This window comes from Platalea leucorodia, assembly GCF_965183815.1.
Source record: "Platalea leucorodia genome assembly, chromosome: 3".
NCBI classification, from domain to species: domain Eukaryota; kingdom Metazoa; phylum Chordata; class Aves; order Pelecaniformes; family Threskiornithidae; genus Platalea; species Platalea leucorodia.
In genome coordinates, this window is record NC_138825.1 from 127,579,456 (window position 1) to 127,598,616 (window position 19,161).

The following is a 19,161-nucleotide window of genomic DNA, read 5'->3' on the forward strand; positions in this document are numbered from 1 at the left end:
ATGGGCCCTGCACCCCAAGGCGGCCATGGAGGGGCTGGAGCGTGGCCAGAGCAGGGCAGCGAGGCTGGGGCAGGGGCTGGAGCACAAGGCTGGGGAGGAGCGGCTGGGGGAGCTGGGGGGGCTCAGCCTGGAGAAGAGGAGGCTGAGGGGAGCCCTCCTCGCTCTCTGCAACGGCCTGAAAGGAGGCTGGAGCCGGGGGGGTCGGTCTCTGCTCCCCAGGAACAAGCGCTGGGACGAGAGGGAACGGCCTCAAGCTGCGCCAGGGCAGGGTTGGGTTGGGTATGGGGAAAAACTTCTTCCCCCAAAGGGCTGCCAGGCCCTGGCCCAGGCTGCCCGGGGCAGGGGCTGAGTCCCCATCCCTGGGGGGATTGAAAAGCCGGGGAGATGTGGTGCTGAGGGACATGGGTTAGTGGTGGCCTTGGCAGTGCTGGGTTAGCGGTTGGACTCGATGATCTTAAGGGTCTTTTCCAACCTAAACCATTCTATGATTCTAAGTTGAATGGTATAAGGAAAAACAAGACAGAAGGAAAAGCTTTTTCCCCGTGAGGACAGCCCAGCAGTGGAGCAGGGGCCCAGGGAGGTTCTGCCTGCTCCGTCCTTGGAGGTTTTCGAGACCCGACTGGCCAGAGCCCCGAGTGACCTGGTGGAGGCCACGCTGCCCCTGCTCTGAGCCGGAGGTCGGACTGGAGACCTCCCGAGGTCCTTTCCCACCAGAATTATTCTGTGATTATGACAGGACTCAATCTAAATTTAGATTTATTAAAGAAACCCCCAAATGTTTATAATAGAGAACACAAATGCGAAGCAGACACGGAATTTGAAAAGAGGTGTCTAATGAAGAATTGTTTTCCTCCTCTTCCCACGCACGCCTCAGCCACCATTGGCGTGGGCACCTCAGGCGCTGCATGACCGAGAAGTGAGGTGACACAATGAACAAAAGCAGAATTGTTTTACCTAAGCCGAGAAAAATGCAGCAATTCGAGGGCATACAGAATAGGTGAACGGAATGTACAAAACCTTAAATATTTGAAATGATCCGCATAATGGAAGTACGGGATTCACACAACCCCCTGAACATACTGGTGGTGTTCATCGTCTAGTACTTTCTTGACATTCACTGTTGCCTGCAGTTCATCTTCAAAGAATTTGTAAAAGCTTTCTTGAACTTGTTTATGGATTTTTGTTACTCATGAACGCCAGGTCTCTCTTTTTATCTTTCTTTTTTTTTAAAAGCTTTTGACCTCAATAACAGGAGGTTAATTTTGCATTGCAGAGGATGCTTCCTCTTACTGATTTTCAGTTTTGCTGTATTTCAGTTTGGCTGAATGTTTTTTTAACCTATGGTAGAAGTGGCTGAATAGGAATGATTTAATAAACTGGAAAATAGGAATCTAACGTGTCTGTTCATTATCTGTATCCTTCTGTTGTCGGTCTCCCTCATTTGTGTCTTTACAAACTGAAAGTCAGTCTGTCTTCTGTTTGCCTCACATCGCAGATTCTGCAGGCTCCTGCATATTTTTATTCTCTCTTCTAGTTCTAACTGTGTTATTATTATTATTATTATTATTATTATTATTATTATCATCATCATCATCATCATCATCATCATCATCATCATCATCACTATTATTATTTAAGATGGTGGTGATCTCTAGTTAACAGTCCCACTCATTTGTATATATGCACCATAATATTTCCTGTTATTTCCTATTTTGAAATGCCACAGTATACTTGATCTGTCGTAATTTATTCTGTTGTTGAGTTTATTTGGGTTTGGATTTCATTTTTTTTCAAAAACACACTTTGGTTTGGGTAAATGCTGCAGTTCAACCAAATTGCCTTCTTACTTCCTTGTCGTAGTCATCTGTGCCTTTTAGGCTGTGTTATGGTTGCCTTAACGGTCTTTTCTGAAACAAAGGATTTTATTTTCTTCCCTTCAGTGTCTTAATCTTTGTTACTCTCCTAATTAAAAAAGACTTTCCTAACGGGTAGCGTCTCTATTGAAGGTTTTCAGTAAGTTGCTACTTGCTTCTGCAGGAAATGGAAATTAATTACATTATGGTACTTTGATGTTATTTGTATAATCACTTCTTGAACCACCTCCAGGTTTGGAATCCTTTCTCTTTGCATTCTCTAGAGATCATTTTTCATGAAACAACACAACTTAAGATGTTCTGCAACCATTAACTTTTTGCTTTAGATGCGAGGTAGGAAATCTGCCTACTTGTAGCAGTGCATTTAAATAGACAGTATCGGTGTCCCGCGCGAACCGAATGCGTTTCAGAAGTCGATTTGAACTTTTGACGTAGTTGGAATCAGAACCCAGCTGTCGGTTGCTGTAAATCAGGCGGTTTGTGCTGTGTGCTAATAATTTCTAAGAATATTTTGAATTTCTCTTTGGTCATGTTCTTCTGTCCTCCTCCCCAGGCCTTGAAACAGCAGCAGCAAAAGCAACAGCAGCAGCAATGCAGAGCAGGCATGCCCGTGTCGTCTAACCAGCACGTCCTCCTGAAGGCCGTCAAGGCAGCCAGTGACTCCACACCTGCAAAATCCGGTATGTGGCAGTGACGCTCCGGTGCGTTCTCTTGCGGCGTGTCTCTTTAAGTTGCCTTTTATTCTTCTTAGGGGGCGAGAGAAGAAAGTGCTCTTTTCATACGGCGTTCTTTTTGTGTCAGAAATAGTCTAGCTTCTGTTGTCCTGGCTTTGATTTTATTAGGAATGTATTCAGTTAAGAATAGATCTTGAATAGATCATATTGTGCCGTTGTCTGATTAAAAAGCTTCTTTCCATGATAAATGTCTTCCCCTGTAGTTGCCTGTACACTGTGGTCAGGTCCTTCTCATGGCCAAGCAAATTAGGTCGTGTTTCTCTTCGTATTTATTTTTTTCCAAAGTGGCTTCTCATTCTGTAGTGTGGCTTTCACGTCTTGTTCCAAAGATGTACGTTCTGACCTAAAAGATCCCCAAGAGGTTTCCAGCATTTACGCTGCATCAGAAGTTAATGAGATCACTGCTCTTTTCTTGTTCCTTCAGCAGTGCGTTAGCTCCCTTACAGCAGCAGCATTTCACCAGTTACCATAAATTCTTGGTAGCTACTTCCAGCATGTTTTCTCTAAATTCTTTTCAGTGTAACTGATTTCCGTTACAAGCTCCTGGTTCTGTGAGCGTGACTCAAGTTGTTTTCTTTTAGATGCAAGAAATGCCTCTGTGTTTGTATAGACTGATTATCACGTTGTACAAGTGAAGGACTTCGTAGACTAACACCGTCGTTATTTTGTCAATCCACAATTTGTCAAGTCACCAGTGAACACTACCAGTAGTGGCTCTGTGCCATCTCCCCGATCACCGAGCACCAGCTTGCTTTTGTTCGTACTACGGCAGGAATCGGGACAGTGGGCCTATCAAATCAAATCAGACACGTTTGGCCTGGTGACCCGCGTCCCACGCTGCTGCTAGCACATGCACGAAGTGGCGTGGAAAAGCAGAGCAGGCAGGTAGTAGAGCTCTTCCAGAATGAAGCGCGTTGTGCCCAGGGGCCTCCAAAGCAAGAGGAGGTGTCTTTGTGTCTCACAGAGTCGGTGGGATTTTCTTCAGTGGCTTTGCCTAACCCGGGGGGTGGGAATGCTGACTTTGTAAATGCCTTGTGGCAAACACCACACTGTAAAAACTACTCGTTTGTTTTGAGCTGGCCTCCTTAGACCTTGATTTGATTAACTCTAATTATCAAACAGGCAATGAACAACTGTAGTTTATTCAACAACTTCTTGCCACTCGTGACTTCTGTAGACATCTCTTTTCCAGTCTGAAGAGTCCTGCTGTATTTTCGCATTCCTCACATGGAAAGCTATATGCTTTTTGCGATAGAGAATGAAAACTGTACGCAGTATTCCGAGTGCAGATGCATTCTGAATCTGTATAGCATCGTTTTGGTATTCTGTATTTTGTTCATCTTTTGTTAACAATTCCTAGCATTCAGTTTGCTTTTTTTGACCCAGCCAAGAGCAGGCATTTTCCTAGAACTGTTGAGATTCGGAGACTCTTTCCCGAGTTTTCATTTTGTATTTTAGGGCCCAACAATTATGTATGTACGGTTAGGGGAGTTCTGTTTGTACATCATGTTTCTGTACAGTGAATCATACCTGTTCTCTTATCACTCACTGTCATTAAGTCCTTCTGCAGCTGTAATGGGGAGGGGGGTGTTGGGGCCTAAGAAATAACCGAATTTGGGTACAGAGGGTTGGTACATGTGGTATGGAGCAGGGAGAGGCAGGAGCGGGATCAGCAGCATTGTCTACAAGAGGAAAAGAGGGGTGGCTTTTGGGGGCTGAGATCTCTTCCAAAAAGCAACCGTCTCCTCCTCCGCTTCGCAGTCCTGCTGATTCTGATCCTGCTCCACCGTCTTCTGCAACACGTACGCAGTCCCTGTCTGTTTAAGCTGTGCGTTCTTCTGAAGTCCCTGGCCTTACACCCCATCTGTTACACTAATTATCATGGGTAAAACGCTGTGCTATCTGTCAAACTCAGACACTTCTATGAGACAGAAATTCCCTCCCCCTCAATAATTACCCTGTTTTTCCATCCTTCACCCTTGATTTACTTGACCGGTCCTGATTCATCTCAGAAAGATGACGATGATGAAAATGTAACCGTTGAGGAAGACGCAGCAAGAACGCTCACTCTGAAAGACTCCAGTCAGGTGCTCTCTCACGGATGGAGTGGCTGAGACGGGCAGTCATGAAGCTCGCCCAAAAAAAGGGGAGCGAAAGCAATCAGATCACAACAAAATTACATCTCCGGTCCCAAATCCTAAGCTGTTTGCAGTCTGCTTAAAAATGACTTTTTGGTAAAGCCTGACAACATGGGTAATACCAGACCGTTACCGTACAGAAGGCAGGTGTGCCTTCATTATTCCTGTAACATCTGTTAACCTGATTGCAGTCCCAAAACTCCTTCCCCTTCCCAACAGCCAGTCCCTCAGCCAACAAGCCTGTGCTTAGAACAAGAAACAACTGCATGCGGAGAGAGGAGCTGCATCTCTGCTACTGCGTTAATCGTTGCCAAAGCACCGGGCAGAAGAACTGGAACTCAGTCAATCCATTCTGCTAAATTCCCTGACGTAGCTCTGGCTCAGGACAAGCTAGCAGTCTCCTTGGCAATCCTTGGCACGGCTTGGTGTTCAGCACAGGCCAGGCATCATTCCCTGCAGGCCATTTGAACGTGGCCGGCGCGGCTTGGGGGAGACAGAAAGCGTGAGGATGTGAACACGGCCAGTTTGTGCCAGTTGTTCGTAGGGCCAGGGCAATGCCCAATGTCACCGCTCTGTTTACGGGTGTAGAAGTAGCCAGAGAGGATTATACAACAGCAGTAAGACAATATTAGCACGCAAAACATTTTGTTCTTGGATATCCTTGGTGTAATTACGTGAATGTTTAGCTGAAATTCAGTCGTCAGGTTAAGAGATTTCATAGAACCGTCAGAAGCTGGGCCCAGGTGCACCCCTGAGAGCTCCTCCAGCCCACAGCCCTTCCTCAGGGCAGGAGCTGTGATGCATTCCTGACAGATGTTTTCTTCAGTCTGTTCTGAGAGATGCCAAGACCAAAAGCTCCCAGCAAGTCTTGCCCTTCCTGCTTTGTTAACTTTATCCTTAAAATGTTTTTCTTAGCCTCTAATCAGAATGTTTTCTTGCTTCCTTGGGTTTAAACCCAAGATTTCCTGTCCTATCCACCACGGACGCAGAGTGCAGGTTGTTTGATTTCTTCTCCCTACCACCTTTTACATAATTGGAGATGTTTCCTCATCTCATGCTGATTTTCTTTAGTACAAAATTCTTTCTGTGTTTTAGTGTGTTTGCTTATTCTCCCTTTCCAAATAGCTCTAAACAAATCCAAACCAAAACTAGACCAATCTGTCCTGGCTTGCTGGTTATATACTGCTGGACTGTTTCTTGTAACATCTGGTCAGACATACGCAAGGTTGCGGCTACGCGCCATATATCCAGTTGAAAGGAGCAGGCATATTTATCAGCTGTGCTTCGTGCATCATTTAATAGCAGAGTAAGTATTTAACAGTTGATGAGGTTGCCTGTTGTTCCCAGGCAGCTTTGTAGTTCAGACCCTTTCAAAAAGGTTAAGGGGGAAAAAGGTTAATATCATCCTGCTTGTTTGAAATTCAGTCCTAAGCTGTGCTTGTGCCCTTTACGCCTAGGCTGGTGTGGTCTGAGAAGGAAGCCAAAATTAATCCAGTAGAAAATTACACATTTCCCCTGACGGTATTAAGAAAATGCAGTGCCAGGTGTGTGAAGTCTTTAGCATAAAATGATAGTTTAAAAGCCTTTTGCAATTTCTCTGCTAACTAGGATTAAACCTGAAGGGTTCGTTAGCACACCAGGCAGTGTCGTTCCTGGAGGACCCCATCTCCTGGGCTCCCTGCCCCAGGAGGAATTGCATCTTCGCTTAGGGAAGTAGGAACAGAGGAGACCTAAGAGGGACTGAAACAGGTAGGGTATTTTGTAAGATTGTCAGCTAACATAGAGTAAATATTAAAATAGAGTAATGGAGTAAGTAATCCAAACTCTTAGAGTACTTAAAGTACTGTTTGGTGTCTTCATTTTTTGTGATTCTAACGAGGCTTTTGCCTTTCCCGGGTATGGCCAGGGTCCTGCTGCTGGAGGCCTGCTGTCTGGCCCTTCCCAGGCATTGCATGTCAGGCTTGTAGGGCAGGAGGTCACGGCATATCAGTTTCTCTCCTTATTTTGGTTTCACACTTCCCAAACTATTGCCACATCCACCTTAATCATGCGTGAACTATTTTGTTCCAGCATCTCTGTTTCATTTTTGTTACTGGTTTTTTTTTTCTCTCTGACTTCCCCATATTTTGCTGCTACGTTACAGTTGCAAGCTACCGTACATTCTGCCTGTCAGCTTATCCAGCCTTTCTAGTACTGCTCTGAAAATACGTTAGGATCGTAGGACCATTCGTGTCAGTAGGCACCTCAAGGAGGGCTGTAGTCCAAGCTCCAGCTCAGAGCAGGGGCAGCTTGGCCTCCACCAGGTTGCTCAGTCAGATCTTTGGAAACCTCCAAGGATGGAGGTGGCACAACCCCTCTGGGCCCCGGCTCCATCGCAGACTGTCCTCATCAGGATAAAATTTTTCCTTATATCCTGGCTGACTCTCGCCTCGTTTTTCTTGTCCTCCTGCCTTGCACCACTGTGATGAGCCTGGCTCCATCTTCCTGCTGGCCTCCCGGTAGGAACAGAGTGGTGACTACCAGGTCTCCCTCAGCCTTTTTTCTTCTCCAGCCTGAACAAGCCCCGGTCCCTCAGCCTCTCCTCACAGGGCAAGCGCTGCAGTCCCCTGAGCATCTTGGTGGCCCTCAGCTGAGCTCGCTCCTGGTTTTTCTGTCTTCCTTGTATTAGAGGCATCGGAACAGGACGCAGAGTCGAGGTGTGGTCTAACGAGTGCTTAGCCAAGCGGGATAACCGCTTCCCTTGATCTGGTGGCTGTGGCCCTACAGCCCAGGATGCTCTTAGCCTTTGGTGCCAGGGCACAAGTTCAGCTTGCGTCTGCCAGGACCCCAGGTCCCTTCCAGCCTGTATCGCTGCCCGGGGCTCTTCCTTCCCAGGGGCAGGGCTGTGCGTTTGTCCTTGCAAGGGTCCTGCTGGCCTGTTCCTCCAGCCTGGCTCGGTCCCGCTGGTGGCAGCTCTGCCCTCGGGCATAGCGACTGGTGCTCGCAGATTTGGCGTTACTTGCAAACTTGAGTAAGTGCCCCATTGCCTCCCCCAAATAAAAATGTGAACCAGGACTGGTGCCCTGAGGCACCCGCTCGTTACCAGCCTCCAGGCAGAGTACGGAGCGTGACTCTCCAAGCCTGGCCGCTTCACCCGCTGCTTACCCATCTAGTTGTCCACCCGTCCAGACCCTAATGTCCCAGCTCACATACAGTACGGTGGGACACGATGTCAGATGCCGTGCTGAAGTCAAGGTAAATGGCATCTACCGCTCTTCCCTCATCCACAAATCCTGTCATTTGATCACAGAAGGCAATCAGGCTGGTCAGGCATGATTTACCCATGGTAAGTCCATGCTGACTGCTTCCAGTCATCATTACCTCCTTTGTGTGACCAGAAATGTGCTCCAAGAGGAGGCACTCCGTGATTTTCCCAGGGAGGAAAGTGAGGCTGACCAGTCTGTATTTTCTCAGATTGTCTTTTGGGGCCTTTTTGAAGGTGAGTGCAACATTTGCCTTTCTTAGTAGTGGGGAATCTCCCAAGATCTTCATTTCTTTTCAAAGATGGTAGAGAGGGGCCTTGTGAGGACACTGGTGGGCTCCCCCAGGACCCTTGGATTCAACTCGTGTTGTCCCACAGGCTTGTATGGGTAGAGACAACCTTCTTGACTCATCTTCCTTGCCTGTCTTTCCTGAAGAGTTGGTATCTGTCCATGCCAGCATCCAGCCACGTGAGCTTTCCTGCCTTAGAGATTGTGAGGGACAGAAAGAAGTTAAGGATCGAACTCATTTCACGTGCGGTCTCAGGAAAGCCGTATTCCTCAGCTTTTGCTATGGCCTTGTTCGGCTGATGGAGGGTAGGAACAGTGTGTGTTTATGCAGCCCCCAGTTCGACTGAACACTGGTGACTGTAAAAGCCTTTGAATGTTACTGCAACATGAGTGGGTTTTGTATGTTGTTCATCGGCATCCACGGAGTCCTTTTTTCCCCTCCTGTCCACGTGATAGTCCATAGAAATAGCTAGTCCATGATAGATAGTCCATGACAGTCCATAGAAATAGCTCCCAGCTGGGGCAGTGGGATATATGGAGATGGAGAAGTAAATTAAGCATACAAGTGAGAGAGAACAATATTCTGATAGAAAGCAACACACCGATTCCACCATTTCAGGGATGTATGTAGTCAGAACTGGAACAGCTAGCGTACGGAAGAGAAGGAGGGGGGAAGGAACCAGGCAGAGAGGAGAGTAAGAGAGGCGGATAGGGAACAAAGCCGGCACGGACCGGGTGAAGGAATTGATTAGTTCAAGTCATTAATCAGAGCCAGCATTCATTTCGTTTGTGACTTAATCACGTGTATTGTGGAGTTTCTCTTTCGAGGTATGGGACTTCAGTACCTTTCCATACTTGAGTGAGTACCTGTTCTACACATAAACCTAAAGGGAGCAGAGGGAAGGCCAGCTCTTGTTCGTAATTCGTCTCCCTTCAGAAGAGGAGGGAAAGGGAGGCAGGGAGAATCTAGGGAAGGAGCTCTTCCCACCGGCAGAAGAAATACTGCTATACAAAAGAGAATGTGGGTGGCAGTGATTTGTAAGGAGAATTCATAGTGGTGAAATCTGTCTAGTTTGGCTAAGGAGTGACTTTGGAGGAGGATGTGGAAATATCTCTTGAAAGAGGAGGAGGAATTACTGAGGGTGGTCTAAAAGAACAAAAGCTACAATAGTAGGTTAAAATTTAGAAAGTACACATAAAGTACAAAGAGATTTTTCCTGACAGTGAACTCTAACAGAAACTAAAGCTGCCTCCGGAAGGAAGTTTTAACAAGATTATTACTCAATTGGATATAGATGGGAAATAAGATGGGACTAACTGGGAAATAGACCCAAACCATCAATGAAATGGCTGCCTGTCCCTTCATTTTGTGACGGTCTGATAGCTACAAAGGGGTCTTCTACTTTCAGCCTGTTGGGAAGTAAGTGCTACAGGAATAAAGGAGTCTCGGTATCCTAGAAGTGCTTTCCCAGAGCCGCTGGGATTAGGGTATGCACGTTACAGCATCTTCATTTCAGTCCAAACAGATGTCTCATGTAATATTTCTTCGTACATCCCTGTGTTTAAATGTTTCAATTTCCTGTGCAGCTTGGGAAGGAAAGCAGTCAGATGGACAGTCAAGCAGCCCTCAGAACTCCACCTCCAGTTCCTCTCCCTCTGTTAAGCTTGATAACTCCTTGCCAGGGCTGGGGAAGAAACCATTCCAGAGATCTGACAGGCTCCATGCAAGTAAGATATTTATTTTGCTGCTTACAGAGATTTGGTTGCTCTGATGACAGAACAAAAGCCTAAACAGCAAAATTGAGTAAAATGTCTAATTAATTCCATTGCTAAAGTGACTTCTGGACAACTCCGCAAGGCACTGCTAGTATGCTGTGTCAATTAGGAGAAATAATTCAAACCTTACACATGCAAATAAGCCCGTTCTCATTTCTTATCATCAGGGGTTTCTACCTGTGAATTTGCAGCTTGCTGTTTGAGAAGCAAAAAAGGAGTTGCGTTATTCAGCAGGCTTTTTAATGTGCTTAAGACACTTTGATAACATTACAAAGAAAAAACAAATTCCTTCCCAGATCTTTATACTTCAGACCCCACTGTTGTTTGGCTTCCTTGCCATTCATTGAGGTTAGGCCCTTCTCAGCCCTCCTGACCTTTTGTGGTTTCTTTTACGTACACCAATGATGGGATTGACCTCGGTGAAGGTATGGATATGCCGGGGTCTCTATCTGTGCTAACCATCCTAGATTTCCCTTATCACTGGTGAAAGTAGGCACTGTTTCGTTTGTCCCCCGTAATGAGGAAATCCTGCAACTGAAGTAGATGATAAACCTGCAGAGCCATTTTCTGAATGACTTCTAAGAGAGCAAACTTCCCCTAATAAAACAAGCCTCCATGGCATTTATTTTGTGAGGTACTGTTACCGTAAAAATAGTTGCTGTCGTCCCTGAAGCCAGGGGGAGCAGGGTCTGCCTTAGCATTACCCATTTTGCTAATAATGCACTTTTAATCTAAGCTTCAAAACACATGCTGTTTTGCTGTTAATAGCCAGTGGGTGAATCCAAAGGAAAGAGAGTACACCGTACAAATGCTTTCTTCATTATTCTTCTCTGAATTTGTAGCACGTACGTGAAGCTGGCTGTAGCATAAGGGTTAGTGCTGGACTTGCTGGCTTTCAAACACAGAAAGAGAATAGTTACTCGTTTTTACTGCTTTGTCTGGTGGTGTGGCTTCTACGCAAGCACAATGAACCGATGAATTCTTCCGAAATGCTTTTGCTGAGAACAAAGTAGGAAAGTCCAAGAAGAAATCCTGAGGAACAAACTGACCTTAACTAGAGGCTTAAAATAGAAAATTGATGTGGCTAAAAGCAGTTCTAGAAACCCTGCTGAAAAAGCCTCCTCACCGGTCCCCAGAGCGCCAGGTTTCCTACAAAAGTTAGGTGAACTGAGGCAGGCTACAGTATAGGAGGTATGGAAATTTTCTGTGCTGGAAAGCACCTCCCACATTCTGTGTTTAACTGCATGTGCAAAGCTAAAACGTATATCTCAAGTCAAGGTTTGAAATGGATTGCTGAGGTGGCATTTTGAAAATCTCAGGTACGGGGAGCTCCAAAGGAGCCTTTAATCCCCTCAGGTAAGATGTTACTTACGTCTCTTGGTTCATTGCAGGGCAGCTGAAGAGAACGAAGTGTGCCGAAATTGATGTGGAAACCCCCGACTCCATCCTCGTGAACACAAACCTGCGGGCGCTGATCAACAAGCACACGTTCTCTGTTCTGCCTACGGAATGCCAGCAGCGCCTGCTGCTGCTGCTGCCGGAGGTGGACAGGCAGGTATGTCGTGCGTGCTGTTGCGGAGAGAAGCCGGGCTCTTAGGCGTCAGTAGGGAGCATCTCCAGAAGTAATTCAGACTAGACAGTCAAATACCCTGTTTATGTCTAATGGGACAGACTTTGACGTCTGTGCACAGTGTAAAAAAAAAAAAAATAATTGGAAAATTCTTTAGTGATTCGTTTGGGTATTTGTTGCTACTAGAAAAAAAGAAATCAGGTTTGGTAAACTAGTGGTTAATTCTGTTTAATCAACTCCATATTCGCAGCTACAGCAGGAGCAGTGTTTCTGTTATGTTGGACTTGAAGAGGGCCAGGAGTGATGGGAAGGCAGCGGTTTCAGCATCTTCCTCTCCCCTGTCCTCTTCCAGACTCTCTGATACAGGGTTAACCCTGCAGCCTTTCAGACTGGTGCCTTCCCACAGGATACCTAAACAGAGGCAGCCGTTTAGTTCCAGCCTCTTCTGTTTCTCATGACCCTGTGTCACTGCTGTCAAATTCTGAATTTGGTAAAGTGAAAACTGAATACGTTTTCTGTTGCATAGTCACACTCGCCAGACTGCAGAGTAGACTTGACCTGCTCCAGAGAGCTTGTGTCCTGGCCTGAAACACAGACCAGATTAAAGGTACCAAGCACGCAGTGGGAGGCAGCCTTGAAGGCCGTTTATTTTTGTGGATTGTCTGTTTAAAATCTTTGTGTGCGAAGAGAGGAATTTGGAAAAGAAGAAAAATACTCAGTGGGGAGGAATGGGTTCATTTGCTCTGGCAGCGGCACAGAAGAAACCATGAAGGTTTTCACCGAGTTCTTCACTAAACAGTTGGTGAGAACTGGCACAATTAACGTGAGCGACAAGGGGGTAAGAACTCAGCCCTCGGTACTGAAAGAACGGCTAAGAGAGCCTCCTGATGAGACAGTTATTTCAACTCGGCTGGATCGGATGAATCTCATCCGAAGGGCTACATAAAAGAACTGCCTGAAGCAATCTCAACATTATAGTGTTTTCTTCAGCAGCTTGTGGAAGGCAGGGATGATGCTAAGAGACGAGAAAAGAACAAATGTTGCACTTGCATGTAAAAGGAGGAAACCCAATGAGTTGAGGAAGCGAAGTTCAACCTGTTTACGCTCAATAGCGGAAACGCTGTAGATGGAACAAGGATGCTTCCTTCCTTTTACCTTATTCATGTTATGTTTGTCTTCAGCGGTCCTACCCCAAGTGGCTGGGAGCTTCAGAGCAAAGTGGGATTCAGCGCTACGCTTCCACTTCAGTTGTAGGGTGTTAATTCAGAGGCCTTAACATACCTGCCTAGAGCCATTTTAAATGTTCATTAGCTATCAAAGCCGGCTTCAAGATGCCACTCCAGATGGAAATCTTCTCTATGTCCTGTCTCAGATCTGCAAGTCCCTTGAAGATACTTTCCTGTGTGGTGGTCAGATTAGTGCTAGATGCCTGTCTTCGCACACCTCGGTCACCTCCCAGGAGCCTAGGTCTCAGCTAGTTACTCTGGGCTCCTTTTATAGAAAGCAGAAATCCAGTTGGTGCCGTCAAGAGCCTGTGACCAAACACAGGTGTCTGCTTCAGGGCAAGATGAACCGAGCCCCCACCTCCATACACTCCATTGGCTCCATCACTGTAGACTGTGAAGGGGCACCAGACGTAGGCGCTTACGGCACAGGCATCCGTGTTTAGTGAAGGCATCTCCGTCTTCGCAGGTGGGCTGCTCTTCTGGTTCTCGCAGAGCGTTAATAATGCGTATGGGTCTGGCAGCTGCCCTGCGGTCTGCTGTACAGAGGATGCTTTGCTGAACAGATAGCGTTCGTTTGGAGTTAGGAGGAGTTCTAACATTTTGTGTTGTCTCATAAATTCTAATCTTCAATCAGCATTCATCGGGGACTTGTTAGTCCAAGGCTGAGCCAATAAATATTTGAAGGAATTGTTTTATAAGTCCTGTGGCCTTTGTAATAATTAGGTATGTGTCAAAATATGATGTGATGGAGTTTGCAGCTGGGGTTTACTGGCAAGAACCTCACAGCAGATGGTAAGACATTTCTGCCCTGACTTTTAAGTTTAATTGTCCTTAAATTGAATTAGAATTTGACTGAGAACAAATTTTGACTAACTAAATAATATCGCTTGGCTCCTGAGAGGACAAATTTTACATTTCGCTGTAGTGAATCTCCTAGAGCAGCCCACCACATCAAGTGGTGATGCGTGCTTTATAAAATGTCAGGCTTTGCTGTAGTAAACAGGAGAAGAGGTGAAGGCGTTGGACATGCCAGTTGTGAAAGGTCAGAGATCTGTTGTGCTCTGCTTGGCGGTGACTCAGCCTGAGCTATCGCAGCTGGTGCTTCTGGAGGAGAGAAAGCGGGCACTTGGAGGCACGGCCCCGGCAGCCCTGCGGTGGTTGTCTGTCCTCCAACGCGAGGGGCAGGCAGCACCGTATGTGCAGTAGAGGACAGCCTTGTGAATTCTGCTCCCTGGAGTCGATCAGTAGAGATTTGGACTAGAAAATAAATCTCTGCTTTTGTAATCCCTATTAGGGCTGCTCCTAACTTAAAACTTAAAAATCTCTAACTAAATCTTACCTACAAACCCTTCTGTTAGGTCACTTCCATCATTTTAATGACCTGCATCACAAGTCCTGCCTCAGGAAAAGCAGTGTGTCTCTTTATCAGCTCCTGCGCTGCTGGACATTTGCTGCGCAGGTCTCCCAGCGTCATCAGCTGTATCCTGCATCAGCTGGATTTTGCTTGTTTGTTCTGGTTTATTATTTATGCGAGAAATGGAAGCACATCAGTCATCAGCCTTGCCCACTGCAAGTTTTTGCGACTTACTGAATGATACGTGTATTTCTGTGTTCCTGGTAGAGAAATTCCACGTTTACTCCTGTGGGATAAAGAGCAAAAGCAAACCTCATACATGTTCTGTTACCCGGTTATAATTTCCCCCCATGCTACGTTCCAGTCTTAGCCTCATGCTACCTCATTTATGTCCTACTCTAGAGCATGGCTGCCCTGTTTGGTTAATGATATTTCAAAGACAGAGTGGGGTTTGAGCTTCATTTGTCCCTGGTTTTGCTGAAGCATCCATGGTTATGGTTATATACCTGTCAGAGTTTTATATGATACCCTTTATGTCCTTGCTTTTCCTTCGTGCACCTCTTTATGTTCACCAGAAGACAGCAGAGCCGTTGCTTTGGATGGTAGTTCAGGCGATATCTTGCATTCGTCTTGCAGGGCAAAAGGCACCTGAAGCAGCTTTTCGGAGGCTATGCTGTTCTGTTTCATGTGCTTCTCCTTGCCACCTGTACCATCCGCTGCTCATGTGTGTTTGTGCAGCAGCAGGGCTGTAGAGGATTGGGCTAAACCAAGGGCGAGGAAAATTTGCCACAGCCTCCTAGATCCCAGACCTGGCTAAGCACAGCCTTAAGGAGGCTGTTTATTTTCTTCTGAGCGAGTTAAAGGCAGATTCCAGAGAGATTTGTGGCACTGCTGGGACTCTGGCTCTCTGTTCAGATCCCGTGTGACAACATGTGACATTTGTCCTTCCAGCTAGTTAATGCTATTTGCTTTGTCGTGTATTCCAGGTTGGGGCGGACGGTTTGATGAAGCTGAGCGGCTCTGCGCTCAACAACGAGTTCTTCACTTCAGCTGCCCAAGGCTGGAAGGAGAGGCTGTCAGAAGGTAAAACGTCCCCAGACTGCGAAGCAAAACGCTAGCAGGCTTTCAGCTAGCGAATGTCTTGGGGAATGTGTAAGAGAGATTTTATGGAGAAGTTGAAGCACTGGAGTGACTCACGAGGTGAAGTCAGCTGCAGTCGATACAGCCCATGAGAGCAAACGCAGGCCTACAACTACGTAATGTCAAGGTCATAGAGGGGGCTGCAGTAAGGAGTTCTCTCTTGAACTTAACATGTGGAAAAATGATCAAGTCTGTGGACGAGATGAGAAAAGAAGGAAAAAAGTGTTTAAAATCTTGTTGAAATGACAGTAGAGCTGTGTTATTCTCAAGTCGCGGTAGCTAAATATAGCCCACTGCTAAGCGCAGTAGAGAAGGTGAATTATGCTCCCAGAGTAATGCACTTTGTCGTCAGCGAAGCCGTCCAGCCACAGCTGGTGTGGTCAGTCCTTTCAGCCATAATTTTTTATATAGCGTAAAGTCAGCCATTTCCTCATCTGTAGGACTCCTGCGCCTTCAACAGTCATTTGCACTTAGAGGTGCTTAATTCCATGATTCGATCAAATCCCGTCATCAGAAGTGCGCTCGCTCATTGCGGGCAGGGACCATTTCCTCTGCGGAACTGAACCATGCAGCCCGTCACTGCAGTTTTTATAAAGACTATAGCACCAGTCATGACTCGCTTTAAGAAGATGGGAATATCATTTACTCATGCCCAGATGATTGACTCTTAAGAGGCTTTTCCGTAGAAAATGTATCCAATTCTGTGTGAATAACCCTTTATATTTGGTAGATGCTGGGTGTATCTATGCCAGTAAACAGGAAGGTATAGAACTCAGCTGTCTAATCTCTTTAATTGTTAAAACCACCCCCAGTTTTAGCCACCGTCATTTAGTGTTTTCCCTTTAATGCTTCTTAGAAGACCTTTTGTCTGTTCACTCTACACATCTAGAGGGTGCAGCTGCGTTTACGCAAAGACTTTCTCACCAGAGTAAACTGCTGTAGAACCTGCTGCGGTGGTAAAGCGTGCAGCGGTGAGGGTGAAGTCTGGAGATGGCCGCTGGCGTTCTCACCGAGCGCTCTGTCTCTGCTCAAGCTTAAAGCATGGTGCCACCACGGGCAGAGCAGTCCTGTAGGCTTTCTTCAGCTACTCTTCAGGGTACTGGCGATTCATAACGATGCTGTTTGGGGTCACCCACAGTAGTACTGAACGTACGCAGGCCTGCTCAGGCTCAGCGTCAGCATTGGGAGCAAGCCCTCTCGGAGCACATCTCCGGGCATGTGAAGAAGGTGGTGACTGGAAACAGTCAGCATGGTTTTACCGAGGGTAGATCATGCCTGAAGAGCTTGACTGCATTAAAAATGACGGAATTTGTGAACAAAGGGAGAGCAGTGGGTGTCATTTACCTCAACCTAAGCAAAGCTTTTGATAACCGTCTCCTGCAGTACTCCTGTATCCAAGCTGGGATGCTAGGGTCTAGGTGGGTGGACAACCAGATGGGTGAATAGCTGGTTAGACCAAGCTTGACCAGCTTGGAGTCACGGTTCGCGGCTGGAGGCTGGTGACAAGTGGAGACCGCAGGGGCCTGTCCGGGCCCCTGTCCTATTTACCTTCTTTATCAGTGACCCTGGGGGAGTTGGTGGAGGACACCAAACTGGGCGCACCGTCAATACGCTCGAGACAGGGCTGCCATCCAGCGGGACCGAGGATCCTGCCCCTGGGAAGGAAGAGCCCCCGGCAGCGATACGGGCTGGGGAGGGGTGACCTGATAGCGGCCCCCTTGTCCCTACGGGAGGCCATCGGGAACATGGAGCCAGGCTTGTCCCAGTGGTGTGTGGCAGGAGGATGACAGAAAACAGGCCTGAGTCAGATGGGACAGAAGGAAAAGCTTTTTCCCCGTGAGGACAGCCCAGCAGTGGAGCAGGGGCCCAGCGAGGTTCTGCCTGCTCCGTCCTTGGAGATTTTCAAGACCCGACTGGCCAGAGCCCCGAGTGACCTGGTGGAGGCCACGCTGCCCCTGCTCTGAGCTGGAGGTTGGACTGGAGACCTCCCAAGGTCCCCATCAACCTTCAGGTAGAGGTTGATAAGTAAATTACTTCCACTTGACTGCAAGCTACCGCGTCGGTTTTCACCGTGCTTTGCGTTCGGTATGCTTTTAGTCGCAATCTCCCAGCTGGGAGCCGCAGGTGGCATCACCACAGCAATGCAAGTGCAAGAATTCCCTGCTGCAACAGAGACCATCTCAAATGAATGAATTTTGTACCCTGTTGCTAAACTACTCTAAGTAAAGGCAGGCGCTCCTCTGTTTTCGATGCAACAGACTTTCTATATTTATTTACCTGATGAAGTTTATACAAAAATAGAACAGAAAGCTGACGTACCAGAGATTCTGTTTTGGGCCCTCTGTACTTGCCGCGATAAAAAGATGACTGTCCTCATTTAATACTGACGAGGAACAGCGTACTAAAAAGGGACACGCTCTTTGCTTCCTTTGGACATATTTTGGTAACTGCATGGAGAACAAACTCAGCAAGAATTTCTTACCATCCCCTTATCTGACGGGAGAAAATTGTTGAGAAACAAACTGTGCAGTCATGGAAGTACCCAATTTCTGTTAATCTCTTTAAGGAATCCCCTCTCTTTGGTAACTGCAGTGTTGGAAAAGATCCAGTTCTAGTAACTCTCTCCTCCAGTGCTAAAGAGCACAAACAAAATGGTGTGTGAACTAGATAAACCTTGAGAATGAATGGAGCCGGGAGGCTCAAGGCCACGTGTCTGTCATCAAAGCACCGCAGTTGTGTCAAAAACCCAAGCTTTCTTGTTGTCTAATGATGAACTCTTAAAATATTAACATACGGTCTTGCAAACCTTCATGGTTCAAAGCTGTGTTGGGGAGGGTTCAGGCTTGACATCAGGAAACATCTCTTACAAACCGCAGTGCCTGCGTGTGTGAAACCTGCGCCTCAGATGTGTGAGAGGGGTTTTTTTGTTTCCCACCTGCCTGCGACAGAATTGCATCCGTTGCCAGAAATGTTTTATGTCATTTCTGCTGGGCAAGAAGTCTCTGATGTTCTTGCGTGCGCATTTCACCGCAGCCATCCACGGCTGTTGTTTCGAGGTGCCATATTGCTTTGCCATCTGCATAGGCCGTATCTGCAGATCCTTCAGAAAATGGCAGTTACGTAGTGCCTGCGTACATACCACATACGTTTGTCTATAGATTTGTAATCATTTAACGAGCGCTATTTCACATGAAGCATCTGTTGGCAGCCAGAGTGGACACGGGCAGGGGCAGGGGTTGTGACTGCTGGGCACGAAGCTGTTGCCCAGCCCCTGCAAGGAGCAGGCAGCAGCAACGCCCTGCAGCTCGGGAGAAACGCTGCCGTACCACGGGCAGGGCTGCGGTGTCGCAGCAGCGAAGGGGCCTTCTGTGCGATAGCGCTCGCGCCTGCACGCGTGAAGGCTCCTGTGGTTCCCCTGATTCCTTTTATCCATAGCTTTTTTTTTAAGAGATCCTTTATTGCGTTTTGCAGGTGAGTTTACACCAGAAATGCAGCTAAGAATACGGCAAGAAATAGAAAAGGAAAAGAAGGTCGAGCTGTGGAAGGAGCATTTTTTTGAGAGCTACTATGGTCAGAGGTAAGACATTCAGCTGGCTTTCTGAGTCCCGCATTCCGTGCAGACATACCTGCGTGCTGTCCACCAATAAACATTACTTCTCGTTAGTCCTGAAAGCTGAGAAAGGTCTCTAGCTTCAGCTGGCTGCCGCAGAACTGAGAAAATGCTTTCTAATGCTTTAACCAGGGTAGTACTGCTTTCCTTAGGCGAGGACGTCCTCTAGACTTTACACCTTCACTTTTCCCGCTCCTTAGTACGATACT

At 47.0% G+C, this 19,161-nt stretch overlaps 1 protein-coding gene across 8 annotated transcripts in view; it reads left to right on the top strand.

The window, feature by feature from the left end:
- The window catches only part of ASXL2 (ASXL transcriptional regulator 2), a 133,444-nt gene that overhangs the window by 97,872 nt on the left and 16,411 nt on the right, over positions 1 to 19,161 (top strand). For 7 of the 8 annotated variants that reach the window (XR_014227660.1, XR_014227661.1, XR_014227662.1 and 4 more), the window contains 5 exons: positions 2,428 to 2,554; positions 9,864 to 10,004; positions 11,444 to 11,607; positions 15,189 to 15,285; positions 18,814 to 18,919. Coding sequence is in view for 5 of the 8 variants with exons in the window: in XM_082306883.1 (XP_082163009.1) it covers positions 2,428 to 2,554; positions 9,864 to 10,004; positions 11,444 to 11,607; positions 15,189 to 15,285; positions 18,814 to 18,919 (635 nt within the window). In the remaining 3 variants the exon portion in view is untranslated. The remainder of the gene's footprint in view (positions 1 to 2,427; positions 2,555 to 9,863; positions 10,005 to 11,443; positions 11,608 to 15,188; positions 15,286 to 18,813; positions 18,920 to 19,161) is intronic. The other variant, XM_082306884.1, reaches the window with a different exon arrangement.